Below are 15,767 nucleotides of genomic sequence, written 5' to 3'. Positions count from 1 at the left end.
TCATAGAACTTACCAGGTACTTTCCTAAAACTTCAAGACTTCTTTCTAAAACTTGGCACAAGTTGACTGCACAGTTATGAAAATGTACCTGGTACATTCTGGAAAACTTGCCAATAAGTTTGCAAAGAGTACTTGATAAGTTCTAGCAGAGAGACTTTTAATGTTTTTTAAAGGTTCCAAGAAAGTGTCTTGCAAGTTCTGGAAAGTCCCTTCTAGAACTTAGAAGCAGCCTATAAGTCGTGGACAAATCCCTGGACCCACAAAGAAATCTTGAACTATAGGTAATGCCTGGTGTCTTCATTTTAAGAAAAATCTAAAGGATCCTTACCTTAGGAGGGCTCCTGCAGTGACACGTTGTCGGAGCAGACAGGAGAACTTTTAGCGAGCCTAGCAGTGTCTTAAGAAGGGGAGACGAGAGAGATACTCTGTAAAATGGAAAGAGCTCTGCCAGCAGTGGGTTCTGCTCCTTTGTCCTGTTTGGTTTTCACATCCTTTACTTCCCCGTTTTATGCTACTTGTTTTGTCAGATCAAGCAACATTTTTACAAGCAGGCAAACACAATAAAGTACTGACAGCTGAATTTAGTACCAAATAGATGGCTTAGTAAAATGGCGAGAAGTTGTGGAAAATCAAAGTAAGGACGAGGATTTAAATAATCTGTGATCAAACATGTTGATGATGTGTGGCAAATAATTAAATATTGCATAGTTTCATCATCGTGGCACACTTTTCTTAATCCTGACAATTTAAAATCAGTTAACTTCTATACATTGTGTCATGAATTGGTGATTGAGAGGTGGTGAGGATGAACACAGAGACCCAGGCTGTGATGAAGATGATGATGAATTTAATGGTAATGTGGCTCAAAACGGTCCAGATCAGGCAGCACGGCAGAGAGTTTAGCACACAGCTAATTACCGGTAGCAACTGATGGAATGAGGACTGAAAACAAAAGATAAATGCTAACCAGGACTATACAGTACAACTGGAGAGCAGAGAACGTAAGACGTACGACAGAACTGACTTTAGACGAGGACACGACAAGAGACAAAGGACACAGGTGGACTTAAATACACAGGGAGGGTAATGAGGAAAACTAGACACACATGGGAAGAGGAAGTTTCTGTTGTCTCCTTGCTCAAAGTTTCTTTCTTTGCTCTCTGAATAAATTATTCTTTGTCTTTGAGAATTCAGACTCTGGTAAGTTGTGGGAAAGTGAACTGTACATGCTGCAAAATTTGCAAAGATGTTTCAAAAGCATACCTGGGAAGTTTCAGAAAGTATCTTCATCATTGCTTTACATTCTAAACTTTGCTGTGTAGAAATACAAATTGCCAGTTTAAAACTGAGCACTTGCTAAATTCTCTGAAGACATAATTGTTATACCGTAATGTTTTACGGGAAGTGTCTGAAATATAAGAAATATAAAAGAAACCATGCCTCTAGTATGGCATAAGCAGTCGACCAGACCTTCAGAGTGGTGATGTATTGGTGAATAATTTGCTTTGCATGTTTTAACTTATGCTGGGTAAAGCAGTTCGAATTAAGCTGCTGAACTTAGCAGCAGTAAAGGCTTAGCTACTAGGAGTCTGTATCAGATTCAAAGATTTGAAAATCCTCGAGTCTCCTTTTGTTTGTACACGCAGTTTCTCTATCACTCTCCCTCTGTTTCCACCTCTCTCTCACTTTACCTTTCTTTCTCTCTCTCTCATACATGCTCACATTCTAAAGTCAAGTCAGATCTGGTGTCAGTCAGCCACTCCCTCTGAGGATTGTCTCAACGTGTTCTGCAATAATTAACCAGCTGCTCTGGGGTTGCTACACAGGCTCACCTCCTGCAGCACCAACTGTACTTCAGACCTTTGAACGCAAACAAATGCACAAACATTCGACTTCTAAACATGTAGTGGAAATCTACATCGTTGTTCAGAAGATCAGATGAAAGACTGGCCAGGTAGGGAGAAGTTGCTTTTGATCTTCCATGGAGAACGATTTTGATGTGGCTTTCCACAGAACCAAACACTGAAAAGATGTAGGATTGGTATCGTTTGTGTTATGTGAGTGAATTGGCGGTTTGGTTCCTTATTATCTTATTAAGGAATTTAATTATTGAGGGTTTCAAACAAAATTATTGTGACTAACAATCGTGTTAGCAAAAAAAGGCTTTGAATTACTACCTATTGGAAGTTGATTATAAGAGTGAATAGGCACATGCATGACACACAGGAAGGCAGTAAGATGAGTTACTGGGTGTGCACTGTGGCTTTTCACCCACCGGTCATGTCTTTTTCTGAGCAAAAGTGAATAATATAAAAGGCGTGCTTACATAGCCTGTGTTGCTTGTCTCCTGTAGATAATAATCAGTTTAAACGAAACTTGCATCAGGCTTGTCTGAATTGAGGGAAGTGGCCATGACACAATTAGAAAACTGAAAAAAAAACTATTTATGTGTTATTTAAGCTTCTTTCTGCTTTAGGCACTAAAATTATTTCTTTGTGATATAGAATTATCTTGTTAGTGAACATAATTGTGTAGATCCTTATTGATGTACACAATCTTTGATTTTGACATGTTTTCACCAGGAAATGATCTATAATCTCCTTTTTGTTATCCATAAAATGAAATAAGATTTTTTTTTACTAAATGTACATTTGATATGATTCTTTGACAAAGTGAAATTATACCGTAATTTTTTTTTTTTATTCTTTCAGTCATTTTTAAGCTTTAATCATTACTAAAAATAAATATTAAATAAATGTGCACCTCCAACAACAATGGAGACAATTTAAAAACTGACCCCATCTTCATTCAATTTAACATAAAGTTTTATACGGTTTCCAGAATTTGGCAAATTCTGGAAACCGTATAAAACTTTATTGGGTTGCGCCTGGTTCTGAGCTCTTCTTTAGTTCAACTGTCAACCAGAAATGAATAGCTCAGATATTTCCTTCACCACAACTAACAGGTTGGGGCAGATGACAATTCTAAGAACAAAGGGAAATGTCAATGAAATGAACGACTGCTGCTGTTACTTTTACGCTGTCAAAGAAAACCAGAGGAAATAAAAGAAGAGTAGGAGCAAAGACGCTCCAGCAGTCACTGGTTCCAGTGGGAGGCTTCAGCGTCTGTGGGCAAAATATAAACAAATGGTCGGCCCTACGCTGTCATCACTGGTTACTGGGTGGAGCACTGTTATTAAATCTCTTGGAAACATGCAGGAAAAAAAAAAGAAAGTGAAAGAGTAAAGGGACGGTTAGGGAAAACGGGATAAATATAACTTCTGACAGAGAAAGAAAGAGCTGGAAAAATCTTTTTAAAGCACAGAAGGAAGAAATCGACTGGGACAAAGACAAAATCGAGGTTATCTCAGATTTTCAATGTCAGACGTGGTAAGACTTTTATTTTCTAGTAGCATTTTGAAAGGATTGAGGCTACAATGGTTGTGCGAGTGCAGGAAGACCGGTTTTAGCATTGACGGTTCACAGGTTTTGTGTTGTATACTGCTTGATGCTTTAGGATTCAGCATGGCTGCTTTGTATTTGTGCTGACAAGTGATCACAGTTGATCCTGTTGTTTTTTCTCTCTCTCTACAGTAGCTGAACAGAGATGAACAAAGCTCCTCTGCCTGCAGTGATCCAAGCAGGCAGTGGGAGGACGCTGACTAGGTGATTCAGGGCTTTCTGTTTTATTTTTTTGTTTATTCTATATTTTTCTGGAAAATGTCTTAATTCGAAAGTTACGTATGTAACTACGGTTCTATGAATCCCGGATGACCGCCAGAGGGCGGTGCTGAAAGCACTGAATGTTCCTTTCGCGCATGCGCTGTTCGAGCAATAATGTCAACAGAGTCACACCTGTGACACATCGGATGATCAATCAGAGGCTATATAGCATGACGTCATCCGAGGCTCTGTTCCTACAGAATCTTCTCGCGAAACGCAAGGATTCTGAGTGACAGAGAATCTCTGGCGGTCATCCGGGATTCATAGAACCGTAGTTACATACGTAACTTTCGTTCTATTTCATCCCTACTGACCGCCAGAGGGCGGTGCTGAAAGCACTGAATGACTAATACCAGCAATGTCACAAGGAATCCTGAGCACATACCTCAATGAGGAGACCCAGAGGACCCCTGTAAAAGAACCTGGTCCAGAGAATGAGAGGAGGCCACATTCACATTGTAAAATCTAGTGAACGTGCTCGGAGAAGCCCATGACGCCGCAGCACATATAGCTTCCAGTGGAACCCCTCTCAAGGCTGCCCAGGAAGTGGAAACACTCCTGGTAGAGTGTGCCTTCACGCCAACTGGCCGGGGGCGATGCCCTACAGTGTAGGCGTGGCAGATGACGTCCACGATCCAATGGGAGAGGCGCTGTTTGGACAGAGGACAACCTAATCTCGGGCCCCCATAACACAAGAAAAGCTGGTCCGAGCGCCTTATAGCAGCAGTGGCTGCAATATAGGCTTCCAGTGCCCTCACTGGGCACAGTAACTCAGAACTATCGTCAGCTTCCCCTGACGTAGGCTGAAAACGCGCCAACCTCAATGGTTGGTTACAATGAGAACGAGAGAGCACTTTAGGAACAAACGCTGGGTTTGGCCACAAGGTAACCCCAGAACCATCTGAACTCCATCTGAGACACGACGGGCTGACAGAAAGAGCATGTAGCTCACTGACCCTCTTAGCGGAGACAATAGCCAACAAAAAAGCCGTTTTACATGACACCCATTTGAGGTCTGTATGAACCAAAGGCTCAAATGGAGGGCGGCACAGAGCACTGAGGACCAAGGACAGGTCCCAAACTGGTGCTCGCGGAATTGTTGGCAGGTGCAGCCTACGAGCACCACGCAAAAAAAGAGAAACCAGCATATGGCTCCCCACTGTACAGCCATCAACGTCAGCATGACAAGATGATATAGCCGCTACATATACCTTAAGCGTAGAAGGAGAACGTCCCTCATCAAGAAGCGACTGAAGAAATTCCAAAATAGTGGGAACCGGACAGGTTACTGGATCAGTATTGTGGGCAGAGCACCACCGGGAAAACAGACGCCATCTGTTTTCATATTGCTGACGAGTGGAGAATGCCCTGGCACTCAAAATAGTGTGCCTGACAGGACCTGAATACCCAGTCAGCTGCTGTTCAAGTCTCCCAGTGGCCACACCCACAGCCGGAGGCGTTGAGGGTCGGGATGCCATATCTGACCCCCCAACTGAGACAGTAAATCCCTCCTGGTCGGAAGACACCATGGGACACCGTGACACAGACTCCGTAGTAGGGGGAACCATGGCCGTGCCGGCCAATATGGAGCCACCAGCAACATCTTGTGGCCCTCCTCGAGAACTCTCTGAAGAGTCGGCCATATCAGGGAAAGGGGGGGGAAGGCATATAGGAGGACTCTTGGCCAAGGATGGGCCAAGGCGTCCTGGCCCAGCGCACCTGCCGCCCCTGTAAGGGAAAACCATAGAGGACAATGAGTCGACTCCTCCGTGGAGAATAGGTCGACCTCTGCCTGACCGAAAAGGTCCCAGATCAGGCGGACTATATCGCCGTGGAGGGACCACTCTCCCGGAGCCGGCGCCCGTCGGGAAAGGGAGTCTGCTACCTGGTTGTGCAGCCCTGGCAAGTACACCGCCTGCAGGGTGGATAGGTGAACAGACGCCCATTCCAGGAGATCCTGGGACTCCTTCAGAAGCTGTGCTGACCTGGTGCCACCTTGGTGGTTGATGTGGTAGACAACAGAGGTGTTGTCTGACCGAATCAGGACATGTCTCCCCTGCAGGTGGGGCAAAAAGTGCCTGAGAGCCAAATGCACAGCATGCAGCTCCAATACATTTATATGTTTGGAGCGATCCTGTGGACACCAGCGGCCCTGGACCGCCCTGTGTTGCCACACAGCACCCCATCCCATGGAGCTGGCATCTGTCGTGACCACCTCCCTGCGATACACAACCACCCCCATGGACACGCCCCTGGACAAGTAGGCCCTGTCTCTCCATGGACTCAGGGCACGAAGACATGGCCACGTTACCACAAGTTTGCGATGCCTGTGTAGTCTCGCATCCAGGCGCCAGCTGTTGATCCACCTCTGCAAAGGGCGCAAAGACAGCAGACCTAAGGGCACAACCCGAGTAACTGATGTTAGCTTGCCCAGCAGCCGCAGGAAGACGATGTAAGAAAGCCGCCTGCCCAGCCTGAATCGACTCACCAGTCGGAGAATGCCATCCACCCTCTGGACAGATGGGTAGGCTGTCATGGAGGGAGAATCCAAAATCACCCCAAGAAAAGTGGTTGTCTGTGAAGGAATCAGACAGCTCTTCTCCATGTTCACCCTGAGGCCCAACCGGGACATATGAGCGAGCAGGCGACTCGCATCGCGAGATGCCTGCTCTCGAGACGGGGCGCAGAGAAGCCAGTCGTCGAGGTATGGCAGAACCTTCATACCTTGGGCCTGCAGAGGAGAGAGGGCCGCCTTCACGCACCGAGTGAACACCCTCGGGGACAGTGAGAGGCCGAACGGGAGCACACGGAACTGCCAGTGGCGACCCCGATAGGCAAACCTGAGAAAGCGACGATGTTCTGCCGCAATAGGTACATGAAAGTACGCATCTGTAAGGTCGATTGATGTAAACCATTCTCCCTTTGTCACAGCCCGCAAAACCTCTGCCGTCGTGAGCATGTGAAAAGGCAGGACCTTTAAATACTGATTGAGTCCCCTGAGATCTAAAATGGGACGAAAGCCGCCCGTCTTTTTTGGCACGAGAAAATACATTGAATAGTAGCCTCTGGGTTGCCGCAGAGGATCCACTGCCTCGATTGCACCCTTGGACAGGAGGGCGGAAAGCTCCTGGTCCAGGGCTTGCGCTTTCACCGGGTCGGCAATGACGGTCACCCTGACCCGGTGTGAGATGTGAGGCCGCCGTCGGAATTGTAGCCGGTAACCATGGGTCAGAGTGGCAACCACCCATGGATCCACAGCGAGAGCAGCCCAGTAACTGAGCTGCTGATGAGAAAAATATCCGACGGCCGGCCTGGTGGCCTCACTTTCTCTCCCCCCGACCCCTAGGTGGTCTGGGGGGGCGGTGGCCAACGTCTGCGGCCCGGGTGTGTCTGGTTGGTTGGCGGACCAGCTCACGAAAGTCCCTGCTGGATCTCCGCTCTACATGACGAGGGTAAGACCCACTAGGCCGAGCGGAACCCCGAGGCAATGGCCGAATACTGGGGCCAGCCGCTGGGCGCCCTAGATTACGATGAGGAGGGGGCATACCTCTGCTGAGGCCCGAAAGCTGTTCTCTAGTCTGCCGCGCCTGAACGGTTCGGTCCAGCGCTTCTAAGGCAGCAGAACCGAACAACTCCCCTGGCACAACAGGAACACTGCGGAGGGTCCTACGGCATGTTTCAGTCAACGTGGACTGAGCCAGCCAGACCTGTCGGCGAGCCTGGACCAGAAAAGACATCACACGCCCAAGCTCCCTGGACATCAATGCAAAGGCCTGAAGCGCTGCATCGCTAAAGCCAACAGCTGCATCTGCCCCACTGGTATCCTGAAGGGATGCAGAAAGGGCAAACATGAGGTGTGCCAAGGAATTGCCAAGGCGGCCGGCACGTGCTCCAGCATTATACGCCTTACAGAGGAAGTCATCTGTAATACGACATTGAGCCCGCGGGCACCGAACATCATCACGCAGTGCTTCATCTGGAGACACGATGAGCGAGGCAACCGCAGGTTCAACCGCAGGCATGCGGTCCAAGCCCGCCTTGACCGACTCATGCATAGCTGCCAACACTCGACCATCTGGGGAGAGATTTGAAAAGGCTTTAGGGTCCCGCCAACAAGCATGCAACTCCCTGAGGTACTCCTCCGATGGAGGGACAGAAAAGGGAGTAGGGCCTCGGCCACGCCTGAAAAAAGCACTGCCAGGAGCGGAGTCCACCTCTTGCGGGACATCCAGCTGCAGTTGTCTGAAGGCCATACGCATGATGTCTCGTATTGAGCTGTCACCAGCCCCACTAGCTGCACTCTGAGATGAAGAGTGTGAGCCAGTCTCCGAAGCGCGAGACGACTGTGCCTCCTCTTCCTCATTCCCAAAGTGAGAGGCAGAGGCAGCCAAAGACAGCACATCGTCCTCCACAGTCAACTCTGGCATAGGTGGGGAAGGGAACCCAGTCAGGGGAGCCTCCACCTGACGTGCCTGAAAAAGGGATTTCATCTCCGCCAACTCTGCAGACAACCGTTCAACCCTTGTGGAAAGACCCTGGTCAGACTTAGTTCGCTTCTTCTTAGGAGGAGCCACAGAGGCTGTGGCCTCAGACCTGCGCTTAGAGCGCCTAGGTACAGTTACCTGCCCAGAAGGTGGAAGGTCATGTCCACACTCGGGGCGTAACTGGGCCAGTCGAGCCACCTTCACTGCATGGGGCATGTAGCTGCAGTTCATGCAGGGATTATCCGACAGGGCCTCAACCAGGTGATCATGCCCGAGGCAGGCAGGGCACAGGTCATGACCATCATCTGCCTGAAGCACAGCTCCACAATCCGAACAACAGTGGGAGCTGTCCATGTCCAGAATAAAGGGAAAAAACTAAACTGGGAGAGGGGAGCGAAAACGCTGCCGTCACCAATTAAGAGCTACGATCACAAAATTGGCTGAAATTGGGAGAGGGGGCGAGACGCTACCGTCACCAATTACAGAAAAGACCAGCAGACCAACTGCAGGCAGACGCGGTCAGCAACGTCAGACAAAAAAAAGAGGCTGACGCCGTCAGCCACGTCCGGACAGAACAAAATTCCACATAAAACTGGGAGAGGGGACAAAAAAGGTTCCCGTCACCAATCAAAGTACTAACAAACCGCTTACAAGGTAGCTAAAATTGGGAGAGGGGGCGAGACGCTACCGTCACCAATTAAAGCAAACCGTCAAACTTAGAAAGGCTAACACCGTTAGCTAAACTCCAACAGGTTTACAAACACAGTAGGGCTAACCTGTGAGTTGGGAGAGGAGGCGGAAACGCTGTCATCACCAACAAACAGTTCCTTAAATGAAGATCCGTCGCAGCCCTCGGAGGGCGATACTCCGCAACTCCGGCCAACAGGCAGTCGGGCGTCCAACGACGGCAAAAGATTCAGAAATCCAAAAGGCTGATGCCATACGAAACGAACCGCACGCGAGAAGAAAAGAGGAACAGAGCCTCGGATGACGTCATGCTATATAGCCTCTGATTGATCATCCGATGTGTCACAGGTGTGACTCTGTTGACATTATTGCTCGAACAGCGCATGCGCGAAAGGAACATTCAGTGCTTTCAGCACCGCCCTCTGGCGGTCAGTAGGGATGAAATAGAACCACACACACACACAGAAAAAAAACTCACTAAAAACATTTCCTGTTTACAATGTCTTGTAAAAGTATTCAGATCCGTGTTGGAAGGGGGAAAAAGTGTTTTTAAACAAACAAATCTGAGAAGTGTGGCGTGTATTTGATTGTACTTTCGCAAGGACGTTGCATTTCTCTGTTCTTTATTTCGCTGTGCAACATATTTCATTCATTTCTTCATTTCAGAGCAGAGTTTTTGTCACTTTTGAACACCTACAACTGCTACCTGAAGGACCAGACTCAGCTGCATCTCACCTATTCTCAGGTGCGAGACATGGCGCTTTAAGTTGCTTCTGGTTTGTGAGAATCGCTGAAGGATAACTAAATGAAGGCCGACAGAAGGATGTGAGCAACAACGCATGTGTCTGTGTGGCAGGGGCATGGAGGACAGGTGATAGTGGAGGGCTTTCTGAACATCTCCTGGGGAGTACGACGACCAATCAGACTGAAGATACAGGATGAGAAACAGATTCTTCCCCTTGAGTCTCCAACTTCAGTTGATCCCACCAGTCAAAACAGCAAAAGGTTTTTTTTTTTTTTTTTTTTACTTTAATCCTTTTTAAATGGAAAGGTAAAAACTTTTGTATGACTGTGGACTGATGTCATTTTCTGGGTGTGTTTCTGTGCAGTACGATGTCACAATGGGGAGAATACAGTGAGGTTCACCAGATAAAAGAGCCAGAGGCAGCACAAGAAGCAGTCTTCACAGATCCTTTACCAGGTTCATTTTTGATCTTTTAGACACCAGCACCATGTTTTCCCACTGCCTTCTTTCTTTCTAAATAAAAGCACCCTTACAGATTTCTTCTGTTTTAGATCCTGTCAGCCCTATCAGCCCTCTGGGGAGCAAAAGGTTCAGAGCTTTTAATCATTTTTTTTAACACAAATATTCATTTAAAACTGTAAAAGCCTGAGGTTTATAAGGCAAGTAATGTTTACGTGCAAAGGTAAAAACTTTTACAGGACTCTGTTAGAAGTGATGTCACTTCCTGGGTCTGTCTCTTTTTTCAGTACTATGTCACGATGGGGAGAATACAGTGAGCTTCACCAGATAGATGAGATGGCAGAGACAGAGGCAGCACAGGAAACGGTCGTCAAAGATCCTTTACCAGGTTGGGCTTTAAGTTTCTACGGTAACGCTTTATTTGAAGTGGCGTGTGCCATCATAAACATGACATATCAAATGAAGTCTCCAAGAACATTTATGATGGTTGCCACTGAGTGTCATTGGATAATGACACTTTTCTTGCAAAACGGACACTTTCAATGTAAATTTGCATTACGAGTGTCATTGTTTACCAAATTACAATAATGGAAGTATTTGGTGCACCAAGTACATTTTGGAGCCGACGTCACAAATGTGTGTTGTCACCTGACATATCACCAACGCTAAATCTATAGAGTCAAAAAATATAAAAGAACTGGCTGCTGCACACAGGTCGTTTTGATGTTTCTTATAAAACTGGCAAAATTATTATGCCTGGTTTGTAAAAGGCAACAAAATGGCCGAAACATTGCATGAGTAACAAATAAAACTAAAAGTAAAATAAGAGACGTTTGTTGTCAGCTGCCCAATTTGGGCATGGAGAATTTTGGTTAACCTCTTATTAAACTGAGTTACCTATCTGGTCATTTCAAAGGACTTTATTCCCAAACCCTTAAAATGTGCCTCTCTTTTTGCATTTAGGGTTACCTTTGTGGACACATAGCAGTTTTCCAAAGTCCAATATGACTATTTTGGTCATTGTGGGATCACAAATTTTCATACAATGCAGCCTGGGGACCTTTTAAAGGCAATGAATTATAAATTATGTCTTTGTAGAGATTTAGACGCTCATTATTATCTACTAGATAGCATAAAATATCCTCTCTAGTAATTTGTATTGCCTTAATGAACATGCTATTGAAATTAGTGGCAGTTCTCACTAAGTCCTGACATCTACTGCTTGCAGTATCACTTAAACTGGAGTTCCTTGGTTTATCATTTTAGGATCTTCTTTGCCCTTCTATTGACGGTTCGTATGCAACTGAAAACAACTTCCTCTGCACTTAAATGGTGCTGGAAGATAACCTTGTTTTGTAGGATTGAAAAATATGTTTTTACGTTTCGCAGGTCCTCCTGTTTATGAGACTGCCACCCTGCGTCCCATGAGGCACAGGAGCCACGAGCTGGAGCCAGAGTCCAACCTTGTTCGCTGTATGAGCGATGTCTCGTTGGTGAAGAGGAGGAAGGGCAGGGGCAAGTCGGCAGCACAAAGAGAGAAAGAAAAACAGCATCGCTTTTCTATCAATGGACATTTTTACAACTACAAAGTAAGTTCATGGGTAACGAGGCCTGAATGAGGCTGCCTTTTCACTTTTTTACTTTTAACACCTTGTCCACCAGTTTCCTCACTCCTCTTATTCGTTGATGGGATTTTTCAATGTGTTTTAGTGATGTTTTATTAATTTACCTGTTAATATCTTATGTTTAATGTAAAACTGTGTTGGTGTCGTTATTTTGTAGATTTAGTTAAACAGTGGACAGTTAAACATTACATACAGAGGCAGATGGTTATATATTGATGAAGGAAAATAGGTGAAGTTAAGGGAAGATAAATGAAGTGAGATAATTCCTTTACTATCACATGAAAATCCTTGGAAAAAATACTACAAAATCAAAATGTTACAGCAGGACAAACTCAAAAAGTAATACACAGACTGCTAACTGAGCTTCTAATTTTATCCCTCATAAAATCCTGAGCTACCTCTTTTTTTTTATTGACTTTTGCAGACCTCTATATTCACTCCGTCATTTGACACTTCAACTAAAGTTCGCATCTCTAGCAGGATGACCACAGACCAAGTCATCGAACAGCTGCTAAACAAGTTCAAGGCAAGTTTATAATGCTTGCTCTTACAGCACATTTCTGTTTTTGCTCAATCAGGAAAATAGTGAACAGACCCCATGTTGAATTATCTACTGTTTATCTCTTGATTTGTTTGTAACGCAGATAGAAAATGATCCCCAGGAGTTCGCGTTGTACTGCGTTCACCAGAGTGGAGGTAAGGCTGAGCTGTTCAACCTGAGACCAATGAATAAATGAAAAAGAGTAAAGATGATCCAATGTCCTTGTTGCTTTTCCTAGAAAAAAGAAAGCTGAGTCACAGGGATCATCCACTGTGGGAACGAATCCTGCAGGGTCCCTCTGATGACATCATGAAGATCTTCCTGATGGACATGCATGAAGAAGAAGTCAGCAATGATGTGAGTTGCAGCTACAGCCGATGAGGTTTTAATGTTGATCATTTGTTTCATGACTGACTGTGATCCACAGTTTGCTACCATCCATTTGCGTTATGAAAATTGACTACAGGTTGTCAATTAGTTCAAGATTCTAGTTCTAAAATTTAATAACCCTTTAAGACAGGATATCCTTGCATTTTCTTTTCTGGTCAATAGATTTCCGAGGTGTTCCAAAAAATCTGAAGGGGAATTCTGTAGACAAGATACATTTATTAGCGATAAAGAACAAACAAATTTGTTTTACCTTCCCTCTAGGACAAAGTAGTGGACATTTTCTAGACTACTGACAGTACAAAGCTTGCAAAACAGTTCCTCAAAGTACACCTTTGGGGCACAGATTCACAGATTTACTTCACTTTTTTTGCACTTAGTATATCAATTATTGTAGAATATTTTGTATTTTATTAAATATGAAAGCTGTGTTTGAGTGAAAGTCAGTCATATTATTCATAAAACACCAAGTTCCCTTTCTTGTGCTCAGGTTGCTCAGTATCTGAACTTGGAGCTACCCATCTTGGATCAGTTTCTGCTCAAACTCAGAGAGGAGGAAAACAGAGAGATTCAAAGGGTCATCAACAAGTAAGTGGGAGATTTTATTCTCAAAAAGGATTTTATGTTGCTACTGGGGTATTATCTTGAAAAATACTTAACTTTACAAGTGCTGTATCGACACTGCATTAATATTTTCAGTACGTTTATAACAGATGTTTAAAGATGCAGTAACACTTGTTGGCCTCTTGGTGGAGCCAGACATCATTTTAACTTGCATGTTTTTTGATTCTCTTGATTTTCACTGATAACTTTCGTGGATTTGTGTTTGTCAGGTACCAACACCAGCACAGACTGCTGTCCCATATGCTGAGCTTTAAGATGTCCCCTCACATAGAGACCAGTGTCTGACCACTTCTGAACTCAGTGAAAGGAAGAAAAAGTATCTCTGAGGAACTAAAAACATCTGAAAAACTTTGTTTTTTTCATAACATTTGGACTATGAAAAAGATTTTGGAAAATAAAATAAAAAAAAAAACATAAAGAAACACATGTGATACAGAGGGAATTAAATTTACAGCTATTTTCCATAAAACATTTTTTAAGAAAAACTGTGAAGTATTCAGTTGCAAATTTTGGTGCCAGTATGTTTATTTCACAGACTTACTGAATTAAAAAAGTGACAAATATAAACTCTGTGTGTTGTTAGTACAGATTGCATACCACAAATTTATATCTGAATTGCTTAGTATGTATCAGAACAAATGAAGATTATGTGCCATAAAAATCTCATGAAAGATCTGTGTGGAATTTCTCATCTCTGTGGGATAAAATAAAATATATGATTTATGTGATGTATTTATGTTTCACAAGCTTAGGGGCCTTTAAAAGTCAAACTGTAAAACAGGTAGAGTAAATGCTGAAATGAGGAAAACATTATCAATATAAGACTGTTAGGTACAAAATGTCACAAATCTGTGTGTTTGGTGATTTGGATGTGTCCAAAGTATTTTTACTTCCACAATGGCTTAATATTTTCATAGAGACTGAAGCACTTCCTTCTGTCCACATAGTTAATCTTACCCTTGTTAAACTATTAACATCTGTGGAACATTTACAGGTTTAATCACATTACAGTAACAAACTTCACTATGACGATGGAGGTTTAAGCAATTTATTCACAAAGTGGCAAAAGTGGAAAGATAAAGTGGAAAGACAGCAGATATGGTCTTCCAGAACTTTTAAAATAGAAATCTGAAAAGTATCCATTGAGCTGAGCTGTTTAGCAACAAAGAGAAACAATAAAACTTCCTGCCTGGACAGCCTCCTGTTATAACACAGTGAGGGTAATTTTCCCCTAACGTTGTAACCAAGACGACTTATGTTTAGTCACCATAAAACCAGATAGATATTTACGCATGGAATCTGGAGCTCACTCTTCTGTCAGAAATGGAAAATACAGTGTGGCTTTACGTTCTGGTAAAGATCCAGAGAAACTGATTTAGGTTACAAACATCTGAAAACAATCTCCATGACTAAAACTATAGGTTTCCTGTTTCTTTTGTTGTCCTTTAGTTTTTGAACTTAAAAACTATGGAAGAAGTTTAATATGCATGACTGTTGGTCTGCAATATTAATTTTTTTGTGCCAAATTGAAATTGGGGTAATAATTCTAGAAATTTTCAAAATGTAAAACCTGGGGCCCTTTACTGGTGGTTCAGTTTGTTTGAACGATGAACACTGCCTTGAACATTCTCCTTAACTTTTTCACATTGTAACATTTTCAAACCACATTCATTCCTGTGTGATTTTCATATCACATTTGTATCAGTTCTGAGATTCCATAACACACAGCAGATGTTGCTGTTTAATATGTCAAAAAACTTCAGATCTTGATGTTCTGCCAGTCTAGATCGCTTACTTCTATGTTTTTGTTATTGGTGTTATTTGGTTGGAGATTATTAATGCACCATCACTGGGATAGGGTAGTATTAAAAGAGACACTACAATTGTACAAAAAGTTACAAAAAACAGATAAAGCTTAGACCAACATTTATTTAATCCATTTTTGCCAACAATTATAAAAGATAAATGTATGACTTTTTGATTGTTCTCCATCGAATGAGGTGCAAATGTTTTGGGGTTAAAGAAGTCTATGAAACGTTTTCCACCTTTTTCTCTCCAGAATCAGGCATCATAGCTTTTTTACAACCATCAAAGAACTTTGAGATGACTCATTAATTAAATGTCCACAACATGTTTTAGATTTTTCTTTATGCTAAATATTTTATTAGTAAGACAATTTTGCAACAGTCAGTACAAGCTTAATGCAGTAGCAGAAATAATTAAATCAGACAAATCAATCATCCTATCTATCCTATCTTTCCCTAAAGCTGACACTGAGAACTAAATAGAGAACCTTTGAAATATGGACGGTGTGTGGAATTTCAAACTTCAGAACCAGCCTGACGAAGAACGTGTTGCAGCAGGAGGAGACTCGCAACGCTGATCGATCAGGGCAGGCGTCTCTGCAGGTCTGACGAGCTTTCGTCTCTGCATGGATGTGAGGTCACACTGGCCTTGGGTGCTGGCAGGAAGAGTACTGATGTAGAGCTGCAG

General features: G+C 43.8%; 1 protein-coding gene across 3 annotated transcripts; it reads left to right on the top strand.

The window, feature by feature from the left end:
• The first annotated feature begins 1,110 nt into the window (after positions 1-1,110).
• rassf6 (Ras association domain family member 6) lies at positions 1,111-13,945 on the top strand. 3 transcript variants are annotated; one of them, XM_014993415.2, is made up of 14 exons: positions 1,111-1,200; positions 1,732-1,954; positions 3,594-3,665; positions 9,560-9,638; positions 9,750-9,898; positions 10,003-10,094; positions 10,190-10,226; positions 10,385-10,485; positions 11,487-11,686; positions 12,147-12,248; positions 12,367-12,418; positions 12,502-12,620; positions 13,141-13,238; positions 13,484-13,945. In XM_014993415.2, exons 3-14 carry the CDS (start codon positions 3,607-3,609, stop codon positions 13,557-13,559), a joined length of 1,164 nt encoding a protein of 387 aa, XP_014848901.2. In that variant the 5' UTR covers positions 1,111-1,200; positions 1,732-1,954; positions 3,594-3,606; the 3' UTR covers positions 13,560-13,945. The 3 variants fall into 3 exon arrangements, with proteins under 3 accessions (XP_014848901.2, XP_014848903.2, XP_014848904.2); XM_014993417.2 differs by lacking the exon at positions 1,732-1,954 and having other exon boundaries at positions 1,114-1,200; XM_014993418.2 differs by lacking the exons at positions 1,111-1,200; positions 1,732-1,954 and adding an exon at positions 2,892-3,389.
• The last annotated feature ends 1,822 nt before the right edge of the window (positions 13,946-15,767 follow it).

Source organism: Poecilia mexicana, unplaced genomic scaffold (assembly GCF_051168715.1).
Source record: "Poecilia mexicana isolate PSO_F unplaced genomic scaffold, ASM5116871v1 scaffold_12, whole genome shotgun sequence".
NCBI classification, from domain to species: Eukaryota; Metazoa; Chordata; class Actinopteri; order Cyprinodontiformes; family Poeciliidae; genus Poecilia; species Poecilia mexicana.
Note: the sequence above shows the minus strand (reverse complement) of the source record. Positions and strands in the feature narration are given on the sequence as shown.

Coding starts and splice junctions, on each gene's coding strand:
- rassf6 (XM_014993415.2), top strand. CDS start 3,607: ATGAACAAAGCTCCTCTGCCTGCAGTGATCCAAGCAGGCAGTGGGAGG. Junction 12,419..12,501: donor CTGCGTTCACCAGAGTGGAG/GTAAGGCTGAGC, acceptor TGCTTTTCCTAG/AAAAAAGAAAGCTGAGTCAC. Junction 13,239..13,483: donor ATTCAAAGGGTCATCAACAA/GTAAGTGGGAGA, acceptor TGTGTTTGTCAG/GTACCAACACCAGCACAGAC.